The sequence below is a fragment of the Ranitomeya variabilis genome, chromosome 3, assembly GCF_051348905.1.
Source record: "Ranitomeya variabilis isolate aRanVar5 chromosome 3, aRanVar5.hap1, whole genome shotgun sequence".
Classification (NCBI taxonomy): domain Eukaryota; kingdom Metazoa; phylum Chordata; class Amphibia; order Anura; family Dendrobatidae; genus Ranitomeya; species Ranitomeya variabilis.
Genome location: NC_135234.1, coordinates 377,055,188 through 377,078,635, shown reverse-complemented (window position 1 = coordinate 377,078,635; position 23,448 = coordinate 377,055,188). Strand labels below are relative to the sequence as shown.

Genomic DNA, 23,448 nt, shown 5'->3' with positions numbered 1-23,448 from the left:
AGCAGCTGATGATACCACGATCCTAGGAGAGACAAAGGAGGTGGGACCAGGAGCTACTCCAAGACTAACCTCAGGAAGATGGCAGCTGACCCTCTAAGAACTGGTAGCAGAGACCGCCTGGAAGAAGGAAGAGTAGATGCAGGAAAGCACTGTAGGAACATGGGAACCACGGATACAGACTGGACCAGCTGATGTACAGATGGGCACTGGCAGGTGCAGATAGACAGGCAGGTGAGTACAGCTGACAGGCAGACGGGCATGGCTGATATTAATAGGAAAAATCACTTCAGCTTCCGAAAAAGTCCAAAAATGTATTGAATCATGGATAAAAACAAATTGAGGCAGAACAATGTTCACACATGGCTGATAGACAAGCAGGTATGCAGGAATACAGGAATACAAGTACTGGGATCTGAGACTTAACAAGAGTGTTTTGGAACAAACTTACAACAATGCACAGGCATCTCCCATCAGATGGAGATGCTTTACATAATGTATGTCTCCCAGCCAATGGCTGAGGACACCTTAGGATGGCACGTGCTGTCCCTTTAAGAGTACGGGACCGTGAGCGCCCCCTAAGCACAGTGCCTGGGGATCTGCGCACTGTGCGCACACCATGGCTATCAGCAGCTGGAGCAGGAAAAGTGGAAGGGAGGCTGGCGCTACAAGTGGGACTCCTAGACTGGTAAAGCCTATACATTAAGTGCAAGCCCTTGTAAAAATTTAAATTAGGGACTACAATATACTCTGGGATACACATAGAGGAGGGTATCAGAAAACCTTTTATACCCATTAATATGGAGTGGGACTCCTAGACTGGTAAAGCCCATGCAGTAAGCGCAAGTCCTAGCATAAATTTAAAGGAGGGATTTCAATATATACTGGAAAACACATAGAGGATGGCCTCGGAGTACATTTTTTGCAAATTTTAAAAATAGTGGAACACCTACACGGGTTAAGCCTATACACTAGAGTTCAAGGCCTAGCAAAAATGTAAAGGAGGGACTGCAATACACTGATAGATGGAAGAAGATGGAGATATTGCCTTGCTCCCCATTTATGACATCAGTGCTGTGTATAAGGTGATTTGTAATCTGAATAATGTCCTGTATCTTGTGTACATATTGTGTCATGTAAAGTATAAGATTTTTGCCTATGTAATATATGTAGTAATGTAAGCAATGTACATTACAGTATGTGAAGCCTGCCCAGCCTCAGTTAGCTGGCAGAAACAGGGAAAGTTAAAATACAGTTAATGTTTGGGAATAGCCCACAGTAAGAGAGTCTAGTGCCAGGGAAGGCAGATTACTTCCTGAATAGAAGCAGTGAAAAGTCTGAGAGCAAGAAGAGTGCAGTGCTGTTCCGGGCTTACCGTCTGTAAGTTTATTCTCGTGATACCATGTTTATATCACCCTGAAAGTGATTTAGTTGTAATCCATGACTGGTGCTTTGGGATATGTGCCTTATCTATGTCTGTATTTTTCTTGTGATATATTTTATCATTGGACCAGGGTTGGGTGGGGGGGAGTGGTTGGGAATGGGGAAAAGATTGTGGGGTAGTTTGGTGAAAATTCTGTTATGTTCTGAAAACTTTAATAAAAAATATCTGATTAAAAAAAAAGAAGAGTGCAGTGCTGCCAAGGATGAGCCACAGCTAGAAGGAGACGGGGACTGACAGAAGAAACAGACTGGCCTTGCACCTTAAAGGGATCCTTGGATAGGAAGATGTCTCACTAGAAACCCTGAGCTTGATGAATGCCAAAGGTACAGACGTAAAGAGGACTGAGACTGTGGGACTGGTGAGGGTCCCGAGCAGTGGATCCAGGGTGTCCATAGTGATAAGTAGTAAAAAAAATCCAGCACCAAGAGGTTGCACTCCAATAATCTTTATTCCAAAATCTTCATATAAAAGCATAGACAACCGACAACAGAAAAAATGGCACAAATAGCAGGGGTCCCAGACACCGGTTAATGCTTTTCAGGGCCAAATATGCCCCTAAGTCATAACCTAGTGTTACACAGTGGCAGACACAGACAGCTTGGGTCCCCTCTGCAAGAAATGTGTCTGGGCCCTCCTCCTTTTATGGCGACAAAGCTATATGTATAAATATATATATATATATATATATATATATGTATATATATATATATATACACATACATACATGTATATATATTACATAGTCTCCTTTGTTATGTATATTGCCATACCTTATTATACAGTGCCCTCTCTTGTTATGTACAGTACCATCCCTCACATATTGGACTATATAGAGCCCTGTTTTTAATTACATACCGTCCTGTCTTGTTAGGTGTATAATGCAATGGGGGCTGATAGAGCATGGGAAAGCTTCTTTTCTAATGGAGGAGCTGATGGACTGGTTGTCTGATCACCGGCTTCTCCATCAGAAGTCATTTTATATCTAAATAGAGAGAGACTATGTAATAAAAGTGGGCACTGTGAATAACAAATTAACAAGAATACACTATGTAAGAGACAGTACTTTACATAACAGGAGAGGAAGCTGTATAATAAGGGATGGCACCATATATAACTAGAGAGGATGGTCCGTAATAAGGGACGATGTTATACATAATAAAAGAGGAAACTATGTAACTAAGGATGGTATTATACAGAACTAGTGAGTACACTATATATTAATGGACTGTGTTATACATAATAAGTACTGTAAGAATATGTAAGACTACTCTTACTGAGTGTATTGGGGGACACTCACTTTGCCGCGACATTCAGCACACGGGCACGGGTTTTTAAAACAAAACAGTCTATCTGGTTTATTAGGGTATCATAAACCACATCGTGAACAGTCCATTTACACACTGTACCAGGACATCACATCACGTTTCATATCCTCAGTCTGTAGCAACTAAACATGCTGGTCCTCTCCTGACCAGTTGCAGTGGGTTACCACACAGTTCATAGAACATAACAAGCACCATCAGACAATGGTACCTTATGGGAGCTCCTGCTCCATCTGCTGACTCCTTGTCAGTCCGCTCTCCTGGGGAAACTGCCTAACGGGGTTCACCAACTTGCCTGGCCGGCACACAACAGTCAGTCCAGAGCCACCGAAGGCCGGTAGCTTCCCCAACGCCGATCATCCGGGTCCACAGTCTCTCAGGTGCTCCAAGAAGACTCCACTCGCAGGAGCTTCTAACACAGACTGTGCCGGACCATGATCACACTGTGTTCTTCAGAACATCCATCCCACCTGGGACCGTTCAACACCGAGGCCGTGGCCTGTCTGGGTGCTATTCAGGACTTAGTCCAACACCCAGGCCACCAGGTCCAAACAATGTGCATACACAGGAAGCCTCCTCCCAGGGCTTCCAACACGGGAGCACACAGCTCATGCACAGGCTTCCAGGACCTTGCACTTGGACCAATCAGGTCCAAACACTGTTCCACACAGGAACCACACAGAAGACCATGTGACCCACACCCTGGTCAGGTTATGTACCTGTAACCACACCCACAGTAATGGATCACCTGGGCTGGTCACGTGATCCTGACATCACTGCAGGTCGATTCTCACGGCCTCAATACGACTCCGTGCACATACCGGGGAGACCATGCAGTGCCCCCTACCTGTTACAGGGGTCACTATATCACAGTACGTACACTCTATACTATGGGACTGCGTTAGACATAATAAGCAATAATAATGTCTTCCTCCACCTCCCCCTGTTCCTAAGTCCATTATAAGCCCCCCTTCCTCCCATCCCAATCCCCACACCACTCATTATCCTCCTCCCCCTGCATCCCATTATTGTCTTCTCCCCCACCCCATCATTACCCTCTTCACCACCTTCATCATTGCCTTCTCCATCACCACTATCATTGCTTTCTCCTCCACCACCCCATATCATTGCCCATTCCACTACCTCCATCATTTCCTCCTCCCCACCACCCCATTATTTACTTTTTCCCCACCACTCCCATCATTGCCCATTCCACCACCTCCATCATTTCCTCCTCTCCCACCACCCCGATTATTGCCCTTTCCACCACCCCCATCATTGCATTATCCCCCACCACCCAATCATTGTTCTTCCAACCACCTCCATCATTGCTTTCTCCCCTACCACCTCATCATTGCCCTCTCCATCACCCCCATCATTGCCCTTTCCACCACCTCCATCACAGCCTTCTCCTCCATCACCCCCATCATTGCCTCCTTTCCCACCACTCCCATCATTGTCTTTTCTACTACATCCATCATTTCCTCTGACAAAAACGTCTTAGCCGAGAAACCCATTGGATCCTGATGATGGAGACCGCCCATCCCACCGATTTAAATAAGCGCACAGATATAATGTTGCTTTATTAATATTGTTCACTGAACTTTTGACTGTGTTTAATGACAGCATCATATTGTTGGTTTTATGTTTGTATTTTTGTACTGGTAAAAAGAGTTTTAATGTTGTGGGTGTGAAAAAACTGCACCATGTGATGGGGCTTTTTTTTTTAAAATCCTCGGTCAATATAAAACCCTCACTCACTGATGTAACACTAAGTTACAAATAAGGGGCATATTTGGCCCCTGAAAGGCGTAAACCGGTGTCTGGGACCTCTGCTATTTGTGCCATTTATTTCTATTGTCGGTTGTCTATGCTTTTATATGAAGATTGTGGACTAAAGCTTATTGGAGTGCAACCTCTTGGTGCTGGATTTTTTACTACTTGTTGGATTTTCCTGGGATGGCAGCCATGCAGGTGAGCTGAAAAATACTTTTTTATTTACTCTGTCCATAGTGATAGGATGTGGAGACACTGAGCAAGTATAGAGAAACACGCTGAACTGTACTGTGGCGACAACCTAGGCTGTGATGAAGTAGGGCAAAACAGTGTGCTAAACTGGCCCTGTAGTAGTCTACAGTGGAAGGGAATAGGTCTGTGAAAAGGCTTCTTGCTGTCAATGAAAGTGCTTAAGACTGTGTATTCACTATTCCTTGTACATAATCCTTGATAGGCTCAGTAAAGTTCCCATGTTTGCACGGAAGTCTCCTTCATTGATCTGTGCAAGTTGTGGTCCTGGCTAGACAATACCATCGGCTAAAGGCGGACTGCATGCCACAAGGTCCACACAACACGAACATCCACACTCAGCCAAGACCCACAAAATTTTTCAGTAAGGTGCCAGAGCGTGACAGAACAGCAGCTCGGTCATGGCTGTCACTCTGCAGCACTTTACAAAGACACGTAGAGGATAGCCTCAGAATAATTTTGTGAGAGGGCATCATCACAATCTTTTTAAAATTGTGACTTTAAAAAGATTGTGATGAGGCCTCCTCCAATTACTACTGCCTTGGGCCATGTTACATTTTGCCTTCTTTTGTGAATGTCTGTCTACAGATGACCACAGCGAGTGTGAGGTCACATCTGGCTGTCCTTGCCTTTTCTGCAGCACATACACTGCAAAAAAAGTCAGCCTGCGTATTTGCAGCGGTTTTTCACCATCCACTCAAGTCATTGGGTGAAAAACGCTGCAAAAACGCTGAAAGAAATAACATGCTCCATGTCAAAAAAATGCTGAAAGCTAAAAAAAACTGATGACAAAAAAACAATGTGTGTGTGTATGAGATTTCTGAAATGTCATAGGCTTTGCTGGTACTGTAAAAAGCAGCTGAAAATTAGCATAAATAAAGCAGCAAAAACGGCCAGTGTGAACATATCCTTATAGGGGATTGAACGAGAAGGGATTGTATCAGCTGGAATTTAGTGAACAGTTGTCTACAGTGAAAGGGAACTCAATTTTGTGTTTTGAAAGGAAACAACAATCACCATATTGGGACTTAAACTCTTCTATGGAGACAAGTGGAGTTTCTCACGCTTTGTGCACACGTAGTTTTGAACTCTGCAGACTTTTCCGCAGAGGATTTGAGAAATCCGCAGGTAAAAGGAAGCATTTTACCTGCTGATTTACTGCGGATTTACCATGGATTTTATGCAGATTTTGTGCGGATTCCACCTGTGGTTTTACACCTGCGGATTCCTATAGAGGAGCAGGTGTAAACCGCTGCGGAATCCGCACAAAGAATTGTCATGCTGCGGAATGTAAACCGCAGCGTTTCCGCGCGTTTTCTTCTGCAGCATGGGCACTGCGGATTGCGTTTACCATGGGTTTACATTGTACTCTAAACGCATGGAAAGCTGCTGCTGACCCGCAGCCGCAGATCCGCTGAGATTCGGCAGCAAAATCCGCAACATGTGCACATAGCCTCAAGGTTCTAGTGAGGAGTTGCACCAATGCACCTCAAGTAAAAGGGTCCTCATTAGTTCATTAGTCAGTTGGGAACTGAGAGTAGCTGGGTGCAGCCATAAAATTACAACTCAACCCGTGCGGCCCTAGAGGAAGACAAAGTCACTAAGTGCCCATGCCTGCTTATAGCAAGAGAAACCTTTGTGAATAAATATGCCTATTATCTGATCTACATAGTTCTCATCAAGTTCATATTCAGTAAAAAAAACAAAACTTAATGTTGGATTTTGGTCTCCCTCAGTTTGTTTTTTAACATTTGGTCTTGGCCTGACCAGTATAGTGGCACCATGCAGTCTGCAAAGACGTATCACCCAGGTAACATGAGCACACACACAGCCAGGAACCCCATTTTCATGTAGCATGCCGGGGCGTGAAACGTGAATATCTTGCCCATGGACCAATGGACTTGGTGTAGTCGGCTAGATTGAGTCTAGCAAATGAAGAGAAAAGCAGGGAAGACTCGACAAACATTGAAAATGGTGAATCAAGTGCGTTTCAAGAAGGCGCCAAGAGTGGACTCTTACACGGTGGTTGATGTTGCAGCACAGAAAGAAGAGCCCTCCCATCATGGGCATAGGGGACATAAAACAGCCTGAAGAATCATACAGCCCTTCACAGGTTCCGCCTCGAGAAGTGAGTGTGCTGTAAAGAGTAGCCAGCCTGTTATGGTATGTGCATGCCCAATGAAGGTGAGATGGAAGGAAAGGGCCTGGGAGAAGACACCAAAGAAATGGTATTGTGTGCCAAAGAAGGCCCAGTGACCAAATGGGTGGAACCACATCAGGAAGAACTCCGTGATGAGAAACATAGCACCATTAGCCCTGGGAGTTGGAGAAAGATCATTGTTATTAGAGCGGAGAAAGAAGACATCCAGTGAGTATGGCGGAAAAAAGGCCCAAGCCGACAAAAGAACAGCGTTGTCGGAGGAGAGCAAGGAGGTCTCCATCAAGTGTCACGGAAGTAAGGCTCCAGATTCAGGAGACCGAGAGTGAAGAGGGAGACTTGGGGTTATCAACCCTGTTCATGGAGACAACGATGGACCGCCTGGAAAATCCTCAAGAGACTATGCCAACGGATGTACTGGAAGTGTTGGCTGCAGAGTGCCACAAGCATCGATTTACCCTGACAACTAATAAGGGACTGGGAGATTTTACTAGATCCATGACCTTGAACTTTGCAAAGCAGATCTGATGCCTGTGGAAATCAGAGAGCTGTACCTCAAGCCCAGGTGTGGCTGGCCGGAACCCCAGGTGAAATTCTTTAAGGAGCAGTGTTCTAATGGAGAGGTAACCCACTATGATCAAAGGAGGGGGGGGTGGGTTCATCCATGAGCATGGGACCGTTGATAAGGTGTATGTCAACAGGCATTTGGTGAAGGAGTACTTACCCGGTCAACTATATAATCTCTTCCCGGGTGACGTTCTTAGACCTGCTGGGATTCTGTTGTTGGGGCAGCTCAGCAATGTACGGTGGCTGAATTACAATGATGGGACCCACAGCCAGCCATGAGGCCTCAGGACCCTTGGTATGGGACCGATACGTTTAGCGAAACATCTATGATGCAAAGGAAGTCGAGAGTCGGCTACAACTTCTCAGGGGTCTGTCGCAGGTTAAGTAACGCAAGGGGCTATGGCTGTTCTGCCCATTAATGTGCAGCAAGTTAATTCACAATGTAGTACCAGTTGTCACCATTAGAGGTCATTAGGTACACATTTATCCTGTTCCTGTATCCAGGAGCTTATCGCTTTAAGCCTGTGTTCTGACTAGAACCGCACCCCCCTGGTTTCCCGGGCAAGAGTAGTCATTTTCCACCGGACCTTGAGTCTTACACTCATGTTCCTGGCTCTCTCTTCCTGCAGATCATTGCTCTTGATAAGAGGATTCCGGTGAGGGACAAATGTACTCACATGTGTGTTATGTTAGAACAGTTGTACAGCCACTGTGTAGCAGATTGTGCAGTTAGGCATGTCGTGCTTTGTTTCATATTGCTGTTTCTCTGTTTGCAGATAGATGTTTGCCTGTATAAAGTAGTACAATGCTGACAACCTAAGATAGCCATGATAACTGTATCTGCCTTATCCTGTGTTCAGTGCTAGCTCTCTGTTATTCATGTTATTGCATCCTGTAACATGCTGTAATGTGCCAAGTACTGATGCACTGTTATTTCCTTTGTAGTTTTTACCTGATCATCCATTATATCGAATATCTCACAATATCATCTACTATTGTTGTTCATCATTCACCATCTCAATAAATATAGACTTAAGAACCTGTACAGTCTGTTTACTGAGGAAATGGATGAACGTTTAGTGGTATGCTAGAATCCACACCGCATCATACATGGAGGAAGGCAGAACAATGGCTAATCTCTATATGTCGGGGGCTTCCTCCGCACCCATGCCTGGGTGCCGTACGGCCAGCCCCTGGGAGATTGGGTTCCAAAAGGGGGAAAGATCATACTCTATGCCCTAAGTGGAGGAGGAGGAGGAAGAAGGACCGAAAAGAGATCCCTGAGTGGAATTACAATTGAGTCAGAAGCTGGAGAAGCTACCAAGTTGTGCTTGTTTCACCCCCAATGGTTGGAGTAGTTACAGGCTCCAGGGTAGCGGAAATAAGAGGGCCTGCTTATAAGTGCACTTATTCTAACCACTTTGCGTCTTTAAAAACTTAAAGCCCTTAAAGAAACTCAAAATATTGACCATATGTTCGGGAAGTCGCTTTTACATTGCAGTGCATATGTTCATTCCTTTTAGCATTTATTTAGTGGTTTTTCAGGCGAGTTACTGAGCGTACCTGCATGAAAAAGACATTGTGCGCACATACTCTCAGGGCGTGTGTACCTGCATCGTATTTGGAGCAGAAGACACTTCAGGAAAACACTGTTTTGTTTTTTTTCCCCTGAGGCACCATTTCTGATATCTTTTGCAGCTTTTTTTAAATTTTATTTCATACATAATATAATGGCAGATTCCGAGCAGAAGCTGTGAGAAGAATCGACTGGTCACTTCTTTTTCTTTTTCACTTCTTTCTTTTTATCGACTGGTCACTTCACGGTTTTTTAAGCCCAAGGCAGCAAGTTGATTTTACATTGCTGTGTATATGTTCATACTTTTTTTTAAAGCACATTTTCAGGGTTGAGGCGGAATCCACCAAAGCTATTGTGTGCACATACTCTTATTATTATCACTGAAATTGAAAGAATTAAAAGGTTATTATTCCTCATGTTTGGCCCCGTTAAAATAAAAACACTTATAATTCCCTCTAGTGCCGGCGCCATTCCAGCGGTTTTCCGAGGCTCATGTGAGGTTGTGACGTTACATGATTCCTGCACCCAATTATCGCTGGCTTAACGGTACCCAATGGTATTAAACATCAACAAGAAGCCAGGACTGCCGCTGCTCTCTGACTTCTTCTTGATGTTCAATTTGTCCAAAGGTGGGGACAGTGACGCCGGTGCTGATTGAGCGCAGGGCTCACGTGTCATAACAATTGCATGTGAGTCCCGGTAACACGAGTGATGACACTGCTGGCGCTGGCACCGGAGGTTAGTATAAGTGTTTTGATCTTAACAGGGCCAAACATGAGGAGTGAGAAGGGGTTTTCTTAGTAGTGAAACCCCATTTAAAGGTGATTAGCATTTTTTAGCTAAGGAGGTAAAGGTTGGCATAGATATGCAACAGAAAATTATTCTGTATGGGTGAGGAATATTATCTATAACTAGTCATTACCCTCACAGGTAACCTTGAAGGGACTCTGAAAATGCCAATATCAATGGGTTCTGCCGATACTCTAATGTGCATGGGAGTACCGGACAAGGTAGATATCGGTCCGGGATGTCTGATTTCGGACTGCTGATCGCTCTTTTCCCAAACAGATAAGCCAAGCTATCTCAAAGAGAAGAGGAGTATGTATTAAAAAAAAAACAGTAATGTGTAGCTTCTCCATAACCTCTCCAAAATTGATTAGAAATATTAGGGAGCTTCTTAGCTACCTTGAGAGGTGAATTATACTATCTATAATTAGTATTTTAATAAATGTTTCAAGGAAATAGTGTATGGGTTAATGTGTTAACACATTAAGTACAAGTGAAAGATTTATTCAAGTCACATTCCCATGTAAGAATGTGAGATTGTTGGTTATGTATGCTTAGGTCACTATAGATCGAATAAAAGCTACTAATACCGTTTTGTGTTTTTATAGTGTCATTTAGGAACGTAAGAGCTAATAAAGGGAGGACTAGTGAGGAGAAGCTGCACTGAGAGAAATGGTCTAATCTGAAGATATTTAGAGAAATCGGCTTTGGATAAAATGCCTTTTTCAGTAAGTTCTAAGAAGCAATAAATCGTTTTGTTTTTATATGAATCTTCTAAACCATTAATTCCAGCAGAAGACCAAAAGGAACCAGATTAAAAATGCAATTCTCAAGAAGGAGAGTCAGTGAAGTGAGACTCTTGCTGTGCTGACAATTATTATTTTTCAGAATCCGTATATAATAATAGAAAGGCGATGGAGATTTTTAGAATTATGATTCATTTGTGATGATAAAAGTTCCGTACATCTTTAGGACCTAAATTTGGAAAAGCAGATGCTTCAATTTGAGACCATAATTTTTCCTTAGATTGAGACACCAATATTTAATCTGGTCTAATATGACTGCTAAGTGATAATTATGTACTTTGGAAGTCTCCTTAAGCCTTGTTATCTGTTATTATGTTGATTTTCATGCAATTTATTCATTTGGAAGTGTAATTGGTTAATGATGTATTTATGTATAGGTAAATGGGTATTTTATACAATGCTATTCTACCAAACCATGAAAATTCATACTTGGAGAAGTTATTTAATTCTTTTAATATTTATTGTAACAGTTAGTCCAAGGGGTCATTTAAGTGGGAATCATGCATATAATACAAAGAATAGCCTATCAAAATAAGCATAAAAAGTTACATACTTTATTGGGAAAATAGTAAAGAAAAATCTAATAAAACAGTACAGAATCCCAGAGAATGTAAAGAACAAAGAAAGCAGAGAAACAGAACATTGGGATGGAACAAATTGGCTTCTCTAAGATGTGGTTATATTCTCACATTGGTATCAATAACGATAAAATTCTATAGACTTAAAAATATACATGAGATGTGGCAAGACTCAGTGAGTGGCACCAATGACCACAGGGAATCTATTGTAAAGGGCAGAGTGTCAGGCAATATTAAAAAACAAACAAAATGGAACAATCACCATGCTTACATTCGAGAGCAATATAGAGGAGCATATCAGAAATGCTTGTCACTGAGGTCAATATAGCAATGCATCATTCAACAGCACACACACATATATAATGCATAAATAGCAGCATAATGCCAACCACAGTAAGGGAGAAATGAAGATGTACACCCCAACCAATAAGACAGTCTTTATCCGTACCTGATGAGCATCATACATACTGTATATGCCATTCTTGACAAGAGGTTCAAGACGACCCTTCACCAGTTACAGCATGTTACACTAGCCACATCATGGAACAGTGGCTGCAGAACTGAATAGTTTTAAGGTTGAAAAAGAAAAGAGTCCATTTTGTTCAACCATAGCCTAACATGCTTATTCAAAGGAATGCAAAAACCCATGAGGCAGGTGCTATTTGCCCCATATTAGGTGAAAAATTCCTTCCTGAGTTCACACAGGAATTATTAATACTATGAATAAACATAGCTTTTATTTTTAATCTCCATTGCGGATATATTAGCTTATAAAAGTTAGATTATAATCAGCCCTTCAACCAAGGGGGAGTTAGCACATATTTGTCTCTGGGGGAGGTTACTTTTTGCCCTGAATGACATTGACCAAACATAAGTAGGAGGCATCATACAGGGGAAATATAACACGCCCCTTGAAAAGATCAGACCTGGCTTTTTCAATAAGACACAGCCCTGCTCTCCTCACTGATTTCACTGCTGGCACCTACTGTGATTACAAGCATTTTCTCTCATACAGAGAAAAAAAGGTCTGACATTCTCTGGGGACGTGGTTTCTTTTACCCAGCATGACACCTTGTGCTTATGATTGGTCGATGTAAAAAGTAACTGCCCCAGAGATGGCTCATTCTCCTATGGTTGAAGAGGAAATTAAGATCTAAATTTTACAAGTTAATATCTCCGCAATGGAGATGATTCATTATCCTTGCTTATATCGTAGTAACGCTTTACAGACATCATCATCAGTGCCCACATTGGGGCTCACAATCTAAATTCCCTATCAGTATGTCTTCGAAGTGTGGGAGGAAATGTAAGCACAAATATGGAACAGAAATACAAACTCCTTGTAGCTGTTTTCCAGGGTGGGATTCATACCTGAGACCCCAGCCCTGCCAGTGCTAACCACTGAGCCACCATGCTGCCCTGAGATAAAAAAAATAAAATAAATAAAAGTAATAGTTTATACAGGTCTGCAGCCAGACACTATTCTTTGATGTGGCCAGATAAAAGAAACACTCCCATGAATATTGTTTTTCATTAAATGTGTGTATGTGCATGTAATGTAGTGTGAGCGGAATATTATACATACCAACCGCCGCTCTATCTGGGATCCAGCGCCTTTCTGCTCCACTTCTCAGTGACATCACCGCTCTGCAGAGACTCCTCGGGCCAAAGTGCGCTCTGCGTGACCCTGGGGTGGCTCTAACAGAGACTTCCGGCTCCCACATACAGTGAGCCTGGTAATCTGAATTGCGTTGATGTCACTGAGAAGATGAGCAAATTTCGATTTAATAAAAATAAATCTAATATACGATTTACTTTCACCCACCAACATCAAATAGTATCTGAGCAACTCTCATATTTATATTACTATCCATTGTCATTCCATTCTTCTAAGCTTCCATATCTCTACTGTACCTTTATGATAGTAGTGAACGTGTTAGTGAATGAACATTTCAGACATTTGAGGTCCGCCGTTTTACGGCTGCGATTATTGAGTGCAGCTGGTAGCATGATAAGCGTGACAGGACTGATTACTATGTGAGCCATCTGTGAAAGGTACAGGGTCCCACTGATACCTAACGTTCAATAAACAATCTGTAATTATTAACAAGATCCATGTAGGTCTGTGGTCATAAGCAAACATGACTTTTGTTGTGAACCCCCTCTTAGGACTACAGAGGATTTTAGTCATATTATTTAGTTCGATTTTCCTTTAAAATCACGTACTGATAATTATATTTAATTCTATGAAATTATGCTGTATAGTCGTTAACGTGATTAATATTTAAACATCATAACAAAGGTAAAGTATCTCCAGTAGTTCACTTTTTTACGGCGTTCTCCAAATTCCCATAAATACTGTTAACAGAAAAGTGCAATGAACTTTCATGTGCAGTTTGTTGCCAAAGAACAAAATTCATAAAGACGGGAACATCATTTAATATTTTTAAAATATTTAGTAGGGTTTCATATGACCATAATTCAGCAGCTGCATTCTCCAGATTCCACGTGCGTCTCTATAGGGTCTAGATGCCTAATACGCCTTTACACACCTTAACTTTTTGTTCACATGTACAGGTTCTTCCACTTCTCATTTTGCCACAAATCTGCCTCAAATCTATTTAAGATCAGCAACAAATCTACATTTGTTACACTTAAAAAGTAGAAATCTGCAGTATAAATTGCCATGCTGCTGATTTATAGTCTGCACTGTATTTCTCTGTGTGTGAATAAGCTTTGGTAAATTCATATCCACCTTGCTACTATTGATATATGCTAAAAGTGTACTGTATAGGAGCTCATTCACACTGTGGTTATTAACAAACATAACCTAGGAAAAAACAAAATGAGCAAATACTGCAAGTAAATAAGTAAATAGTAATAGGACGTGTAAGGGCTCATACTCACATGTGAGAAACTCAGATGAGTCTTGCACGTCAACACCTGGCGCTGCACCCGGCACTCAGATCGAAGCGTGCGGCCGCATAGGAATACATGCAGCCGCACGCGTCGATCCTGAGTGCCGGGAGCAGTGCCGGGTATTGAAGTGCGAGACTGATCCGAGTTTCTCGCATGTGAGTATGAGCCCTAAATAACATAGTATACTAGCGATAGGACCATCCTGATTGGGTACCCCTTGTTTCGGTGGGATGGCTTTTACGCTTTTTTGATCAAAATAGTGTCAACTAAGTAGCCAATGTTATTTACATGTATTATTACCATTTACTTACTCCAGGGTACTTGCTCATTTTGTTTTATCCTAGGTTTTGTTTGTTATTGGCCACAGTGTGAACATTGCACTTATACCAATATGCATTCCAGCTCATTTATTTGGTTTTGCTGTACTTTTTTTGTACTTTGTACATACATTGGCATGGCACCCCCTTTTTGGGCTGTAAATTTAGTCTATATAGCTTTGCATGGACCGGGCAGATGTTTAGACAGTCAGGACTGGTGCTGGGCACAGAAAGAGGTTTAATACTACAGGATGGGCCATCCTAACTGGGTAAACCTTGTCATGGGGTGTGACTTTTACTCTTTTTTTTATCAAAATAGTGTCAACTAAGTACCCTATGTTATTTACATGTATTATTGCTATTTATTTACTTACTGCAGGGTATTTGCACATTTTGTTTTTATCCTAGGTTTTTTTGAAAAAAGCTGTGTTATTTTTGTGTACTTGGTCAGTTTTGATGTTGCAGAATTTATGCACCTATTAGCTCAATTAGATTACTTCTTTGCATTTTTTACTCTGCTTTTTGGTATGCCATTTGCTTTGCTTTTAATAGTTCCTGGTATTTCCACGGTACTTTATTAATAATATTAATATAAAATATTATTTTAATATTAAAATATTATTTTAATATTATTAAAATATTATGCATTTTTTGTGGGTTTCTGCAGTGCAAATGCACTAAAACTGCATGAGTTTTTCATCTGCCCATTTTTGTATGTAACGCTATGTGGTTGTACTTGTAAGACCGGGGTCACACTAGCGTATTGCATCCGATGCGAGATTATCTGATGCGATATGCTAATGACACTCGGCTCCTGCTCGCAGCAGAACAGGAGCCGAGTGTCATGCGCCTGTGCTCCGATTCTCTCGCACATGGAGGATCGGAGCACAGCTGCTGAGGAGGCAGAGAAATGAATTTCTCCATCTCCTCCATTGCTGGGGTCCGCTTATAACGCACAGCACTCGGATGATATCCGAGTGGTGTGTGCTGTCTCACTCCCACCCATAGGCTTATATGGGTGCGAGTGAGCCGAGAGTTTTCCTCGGTCCGAGACAATCGCAGCATGCTGCGATTGTCTCGGACCGAGGAAAACGGCCGACAAAAAGTCGGCTGGTGGGAGCTGCCCCATAGCTGAACATTGGTCCGAGTGCAATGCGATTTTTTATCGCATTGCACTCGGCCATTTAAAACGCCAGTGTGACGCCGGCCTAAGAGAAATTGTCATGTTGCGGATTTCAAACATGCGCCGCAGCGTTAAAAAAGTACAGTGCGCATCAGATTTCTGTGAATCCTATCCACTTTGCTGGAACTGTAAGATGCTGGGTTTTTTTGCACAACAAAAATTAACAATGGAAACTTGACCTAAGTATTTGGTGAGCTTTTGAGGTTGCATATTTTTTAAGCATTTTTGCACCCATTTGTTAAATTAAGTAACTAGCATATTTTCATTGTGTTTTTCAGTGCTTTTTTTTTTGCAAGCATTTTTATCACTTTTTTGACGCTGTGATGTTTGTCTCTTTTTGTTATGTTATGTATGTTTTAAGTAAAGCTGCTTTGTTTTTGAAACTTTCTGGTATTTGGCGTTGACAAAACTTTATTCATACAGTCATGTGCGGATTTATAAGTGTTTTTGTCCTTCTCTGCAGCGGAAAGGCACTAAAAACGCATATGAGTTTTCTAACTTTGGATTTTCCAAGTTTCATGCAAGTCTATGGGAAAAATCCACTCAGAAAACTCAGCGTACTTGCAAGAGAAACTCACATGTTGCGGATTTGAAACACGCACCACAAGTCAGTTTACTCTTAGTAAAAAGAAAACACAGAGGGCGTGAGATTTCTATAAATCACATCCATTTTACTGGAACTACAGCTCTGGCAAAAATTAAGAGACCACCACATCAAAACACTGTCATGGGCAGCCCAATCTCCAGACCTAAACCCCATTGAAAACCTCTGGAATGTAATCAAGAGGATGATGGATAGTCACAAGCCATCAAACAAAGAAGAACTGCTTACATTTTTGCACCAGAAAGACTGGTGGAAAGCATGCCAAGACGCATGAAAGCTGTGATTAAAAATCATGGTTATTCCACAAAATATTGATTTCTGAACTCTTCCTGAATTAAAGCATTAGTATTGTTGTTTTTTAAATAATTATGAACTTGATTTCTTTGCATTATTTGAGGTCTAAAAGCACTGTTTGTTTGTTTTTTTACCATTTATCCTTTTCAGAAAATAAATACAAAATTCAATGCTTGGAAATTCGGAGACATGTTGTCAGAAGTTTATAGACTAAAAGAACAATTTACCTTTTACTCAAAAATATACCTATAAAGAGAAAAATCTGAAAAAATGAAAATTTTGCAGTGGTCTCTTAATTTTTGCCAGAGCTGTATAAAATGCTGCAGTTTTGGTGCAGCAAAAATATGAAGTGTCAAAAACCCACCAAAAGCTCATCAAAGGAACTTAACTTAAAGAAAACGCGCATATAAAAAACTTTCCTACAGATGCTACAACGACAATGTCTCAAACAGCTAAAAATAAGTAAAGAAAATTAAAATGTCCAAAAGAGAATAAACCCCAAGATCCTGAGAGGTGTCCAGAACCATTTCACAGTACGTAGTATTAAGTTGATTTTTCACTTATAAGAATGCACTGGGAACATTCATCTACAGGCATAACACAGGGTATTCTTTTTTCAGCACTATTTATTTCAGATTATGATGGCAGGATCAGACTTGTTGAGAGTTACGAATATTTAACAGTAAGAATGAGAAAATAAACTGATTTTGAAGGACTTTCCGAGAAACAATTGTTTTGTAAACCAGAGAACATTTAAGTATATCATTTTACTGACCAACCTATAGGTGTTATATCCTGTTAACATGGCACATTGTATCTCTCTATATGTGTATGCATCCAGATAAAAGTATCAACCGATATTTCTCATTTCAAGTTCACATGCAATTCTTCAATAAGTTATCTCTCTAAAATCACTTCAAGAATTCAGGTAATTCTACATAAAAGACACATTACATGCAAACCTGCTAAAAAGAAGATATCCTGGATAATTGTGAGTTATGTCTGGATACACAAAGTGCTGAAAAGTCCTCGTTTGTATAACTATTAACAGAGTGTATTAAAAAAGTGCAAAAATGGCAACTTACTCGGTCCACACATGGCTGCTTTGTAGTGATGTGTTTCTGTGTTTCCCTCTTCTAAGTCTCAGTTCCCTGCTGGGACATTTTTCTCTCGGGGATCCACCTCAGGGCGGCTCTACTTTCAACCAGTCTGACTAGTTTCCAAACTCCACCTACATTGTGCATTTATGTCTGGGTAGTATGTGGATTCCCACGGCAAGCTGCTTTCTTAGATAATATTGTTGTAGTTTATTATTTTAATATACACTATCAGTGCAATATGAATATAATCTACAAGACTATAGCAGTTATTTTGTGTTACTTTGAGAAGCTCTGGAGAGGGACAGAAGCGCACACAAAGTAGGGTAATACAGTCTGGTAAAGGACAGGTACAGTATAAGCGATGGTAGTCATCACCTAAAGGTTCTGTGTGCAGGCCCAACGCCTATAAATATGGGGTGAAAAGGCAGTGCTGATGCCCCATGGCTGGATGAAAAGGTTCTTCCAGATGTAAAATGGCAAAAATGAAAGCTGGCATGTTTAGCCAGGCTGTGATGCAGGAATGAAGAGCCTTTAGATTCCAAACTGGTTTTTATTAGTACCAATGCGTTTCTGCACTGGACCAGTGCCTTTCTCAAGGTATAAAAACCAAGTGACTGCACCTCAACTTTGTGTAGACCAGTTGTCCCCAAATTCAGTCCTCAAGTGCCAACAACAGATCATGTTTTCAGGATTTCCTTAGTATTGCACAGGCAAAAATTCCATCACCCAATACAATATTTAAGTATTCCTGAAAACATGACCTGTTTGTGGCTCTTGAGGACCGTAGTTGGGGAACACTGATCTAGGTAGATAAAAACGAAAACCAAATCACTCTCCAAGCAGTCTAACCAGCAGGGAAGCCCGTGATCCACGCCACTGCCTAACATTAAACAATATGAGAAGAAAAAGGTTTATCTAGCTTCCAATCCACATCCAAAACACATTAAAATTGTAGATATTTTATTCAATTTGTTAAAATATGACAGCAGAAAGTCCACGAACTGCAGCGATAACCTCCAGCAAAACAGAGGTAAGGGGCTGGGGCAGAAGGAAGTACGGTATTTTCAGACACATTCTGAATGCAATAGACTTGGCTTGAATGAATTGCTAGGAAAGGGAGGAACCTTAAGAGTGCATTTGAGCAATTGGTAAAGGTTACAGGTGTGTAAAAGCAAGCATGAAGAAAGAAAAAAAAGGGGTTAATCAAGTTCACTAATACATAACATGGTTAAAAATCAAAATGAAATGCAATAAACACAACCAACATTGCAATAAACTATGGGCAAAGAATTAATAATGTAACATTACTTTTCACCTAAGATTTAGACATTCCATCAAATTCTGCGTTCCTAAACGTCACTCCATCCTTTCTGAGCCCTGCCGTGCACCCAAACAGTAGTTTCCCCCCACATATGGGGTATCTGTATACTCAGGAGAAATGGCACAACAAATTTTGTGGTCCATTTTTTCCAGTTACATTTTTTAAAATAAAAAATTTGGGCCAAAATTTTTTGTGGGGGGAAAATATGTATTTTTTTATTTTCACCACTCAATGTTATAAACTTCTATGAAGCACCTGAGGGTTCAAGGTACTCATTAACCCCTTAGCGACCTTTGACGCATACGCTGCATCATGAAAGTCGGTGCCAAAACGACCTATGACGCAGCGTATGCGTCATGGAGGGATCGCGCTCCTGCAGATCGGGTGAAAGGGTTAACTCCAATTTCACCCGATCTGCAGAGACAGGGGGAGTGGTGCTTCAGCCCAGGGGGGGTGGCTTCACCCCCTCGTGGCTACGATCGCTCTGATTGGCTGTTGAAAGTGAAACTGCCAATCAGAGCGATTTGTAATATTTCACCCAAAAAAACGGTGAAATATTACAATCCAGCCATGGCCGATGCTGCAATATCATCGGCCATGGCTGGAAAACCTAACCTGCCCCCACCCCACCCCACCGATCGCCCCCCCGGTGCTCCGTTACGGGGTCCGGTCCCCTCCGTCCGCCTGCCGGCTCCTCCGTCCTCCTGCCCGCTCCCCCCGTGCTCCGGTGCCCCCTCCCTGTGCTCCGGTCCCCCCCCCGTGATCCGATCACCCCCCCCTACATACTTACCTGGCCTCCCGGTGTCCGTCCGGCTTCTCCATGGGCGCCGCCATTGTCCAAGATGGCGGGCGCACGCGCACTGCGCCCGCAGAGTCTGCCTGCTGGCAGATTCGTTCCAGATCTATTTTGATCACTGCGATATAGCCTATCGCAGTGATCAAAATAAAAAAAAGTAAATGACCCCCCCCCCCTTTATCACCCCCATAGGGAGAATAATAAAAATAAATAAAATATATTTTTTTTTTTTTCTGCTAGGCTTAGGGTTAGAACTAGGGTTAGAATTAGGGGTAGGGGTAGGGTTAGGGGTAGGGTTAGGGCATATGCACACAGTGCAGATTTGGCTGCGAATCCGCAGCGGATTGCCGCGGATCCGCAGCGGATCGGCCGCGGATCCGCAGCGGATCGGCCGCGGATCCGCAGCGGATCGGCCGCGGATCCGCAGCGGATCGGCCGCGGATCCGCAGCGGATTGGCCGCTGCGAATTCGTAGCAGTTTTCCATCAGGTTTACAGTACCATGTACACCTATGGAAAACCAAATCCGCTGTGCCCATGGTGCGGAAAATACCGTGCGGAAACGCTGTGTTGTATTTTCCGCAGCATGTCAATTTTGTGCGGATTCCGCAGCGTTTTACACCTGTTCCTCAATAGGAATCCGCAGGTGAAATCCGCACAAAAAAACACTGGAAATCCGCTGTAAATCCGTAGGTAAAACGCAGTGCCTTTTACCTGCGGATTTTTCAAAAATGGTGCGGAAAAATCTCACACGAATCCGCAAAGTGGGCACATAGCCTTAGGGTTAGGGTTGGAATTAGAGTTAGGGTACCGTCTCACAGTGGCACTTTTGTCGCTACGACGGTACGATCCGTGACGTTCCAGCGATATCCATATGATATCGCTGTGTCTGACACGCAGCAGCGATCAGGGACCCTGCTGAGAATCGTACGTCGTAGCAGATCGTTTGGAACTTTCTTTCGTCGCTGGATCTCCCGCTGTCATCGCTGGATCGTTGTGTGTGACAGCGATCCAGCGATGTGTTCACTTGTAACCAGGGTAAACATCGGGTTACTAAGCGCAGGGCCGCGCTTAGTAACCCGATGTTTACCGTGGTTACCAGTGTAAAAGTAAAAAAAAAAAAAAAAAAACGTACATACTCACATTTCGGTGTCCTTCAGGTCCCTTGCCGTCTGCTTCCCGCTCTGACTGTCTGCCGGCCGGAAAGTGAGAGCACAGCACAGCAGTGACGTCACCGCTGCGTTCTGCTCTCACTGTACGGCGGCACTCAGTCAGAGCGGGAAGCAGACGGCAAGGGACCTGAAGGACACCGAAATGTGAGTATGTACGTTTTTTTTTTTTTACTTTTACGCTGGTAACCACGGTAAACATCGGGTTACTAAGCGCGGCCCTGCGCTTAGTAACCCGATGTTTACCCTGGTTACCCGGGACCTTGGCATCGTTGGTCGCTGGAGAGCGGTCTGTGTGACAGCTCCCCAGCGACCACACAATGACTTTCCAACGATCACAGCCAGGTCGTATCGCTGGTCGTGATCGTTGGTAAATCGTTATGTGAGACGGTACCCTTAGGGTTGGAATTAGGGCTAGGGTTGGAAATAGGGTTAAGATTAGGCTTGTGGTTAGGGTTAAGGATAGGGCTAGGGTTGTGTTGGGGTTACAGTTGTGGGTAGGGTTGGAATTAGGGTTAGGATTAGGGTTGGATTTAGGGTTACGGGTGTGTTGGGGTTAGGGTTGTGGTTAGGGGTGTGTTGGGGTTAGGGTTGTGATTAGGGTTATGGCTACAGTTGGGATTAGGGTTAGGGGTGTGTTGGGGTTAGTGTTGAAGTTAGAATTGAGGGGTTTCCACTGTTTAGGCACATCAGGGGTCTCCAAACGCAACATGGCGCCACCATTGATTCCAGCCAATCTTGCGTTCAAAAAGTCAAATGGTGTGCCCTCCCTTCCAAGCCCCGACGTGCGCCCAAACAGTGGTTTACCCCCACATATGGGATACCAGCGTACTCAGGACAAACTGGGCAACAACTATTGGGGTCCAATTTCTCCTGTTACCCTTGCAAAAATAAAAAATTACTTGCTAAAACATAATTTTGAGGAAAGAACAATTATTTTTTATTTTCACGGCTCTACGTTATAAACTTATGTGAAACACTTGGGGGTTGAAAGTGCTCACCACACATCTAGATAAGATCCTTTTGGGGTCTAGTTTCCAAAATGGGGTCACTTGTGGGTTTTTTCTACTGTTTAGGCACATCAGGGGCTCTGCAAATGCAACGTGACGCCCGCAGACCATTCCATCAAAGTCTGCATTTCAAATGTCACTACTTCCCTTCCGAGCCCTGACGTGCGCCCAAACAGTGGTTTACCCCCACATATGAGGTATCAGCGTACTCACAACAAACTGGGCAACAAATATTGGGGTCCAATTTCTCCTGTTACCCTTGTGAAAATAAACAATTGCTTGCTAAAACATCTTTTTTGAGGAAAGAAAAATTATTTTTTATTTTCACGGCTCTGCGTTGTAAACTTCTGTGAAGCACTTGGGGGTTGAACGTGCTCACCACACATCTAGATAAGTTCTTTGGGGGGTCTAGTTTCCAAAATGGGGTCACTTGTGGGGGGTTTCTACTGTTTAGGCACATCAGGGGCTCTGCAAACGTAACATGATTCCCGCAGACCATTCCATCAAAGTCTGCATTCCAAATCGTCACTACTTCCCTTCCGAGCCCCGCCATGTGCCCAAACAGTGGTTTACCCCCACATATGGGGTATCAGCGTACTCAGGAGAAACTGGACAACAACTTTAGGGGTCAAATTTTTCCTGTTACCCTTGGGAAAATTAAAAAATTCTGGGCTAAAAAAATATTTTTGAGGAAAGAAAACACATTTTTTATTTTCACGGCTCTGCGTTATAAACTTCTGTGAAGCACTTGGGGGTTCAAAGTGCTCACCACACATCTAGATAAGTTCCCTTGGGGGTCTAGTTTTCAAAGTGGGGTCAATTGTGGGGAGTTCCTACTGTTTAGGCACATCAGGGGCTCTGCAAACACAACGTGACGCCCGCAGAGCATTCCATTAAAGTCTGCATTTCAAAACGTCACTACTTCCCTTCCGCTCCCCGACGTGTGTCAAAACAGTGGTTTACCCCCACATATGGGGTATCAGCGTACTCAGGAGAAACTGCACAACAACTTTTGGGGTCCAATTTCTCCTGTTACCCTTGGGAAAATAAAAAAATTGTGGGTTAAAAAATCATTTTTGAGGGAAGAAAAATAATTTTTTATTTTCATGGCTCGGCGTTATAAACTTCTGTGAAGCACTTGAGGGTTCAAAGTGCTCACCACACATCTAGATTAGTTCCTTGGGAGGTCTAGTTTCCAAAATGGGGTCACTTGTGCGGGAGCTCCAATGTTTAGGCACACAGGGGCTCTCCAAACGCGACATGGTGTCCGCTAATGATTGAAGCTAATTTTCCATTCAAAAAGCCAAATGGCGTGCCTTCCCTTCCGAGCCCTGCCGTGCGCCCAAACAGTGGTTTACCCCCACATATGAGGTATCATCGTACTCAGGACAAACTGGAAAACAATATTTGGGGTCCAATTTTTCCTATTATCCTTGGGAAAATAAAAAACTCCGGGCTAAAAATCATTTTTGAGGAAA

At 42.7% G+C, this 23,448-nt stretch overlaps 1 protein-coding gene across 4 annotated transcripts in view; it reads right to left on the bottom strand.

The window, feature by feature from the left end:
* Nucleotides 1–17,799, bottom strand: part of TMEM54 (transmembrane protein 54) — a 214,181-nt gene extending 196,382 nt beyond the window's left edge. For all 4 annotated transcript variants that reach the window (XM_077295994.1, XM_077295992.1, XM_077295991.1 and 1 more), the window contains exon 1: nt 17,662–17,799. In XM_077295994.1, the coding sequence (XP_077152109.1) occupies nt 17,662–17,674 (13 nt within the window). In that variant the 5' untranslated portion in view covers nt 17,675–17,799. The remainder of the gene's footprint in view (nt 1–17,661) is intronic.
* Nucleotides 17,800–23,448: the final 5,649 nt, after the last annotated feature.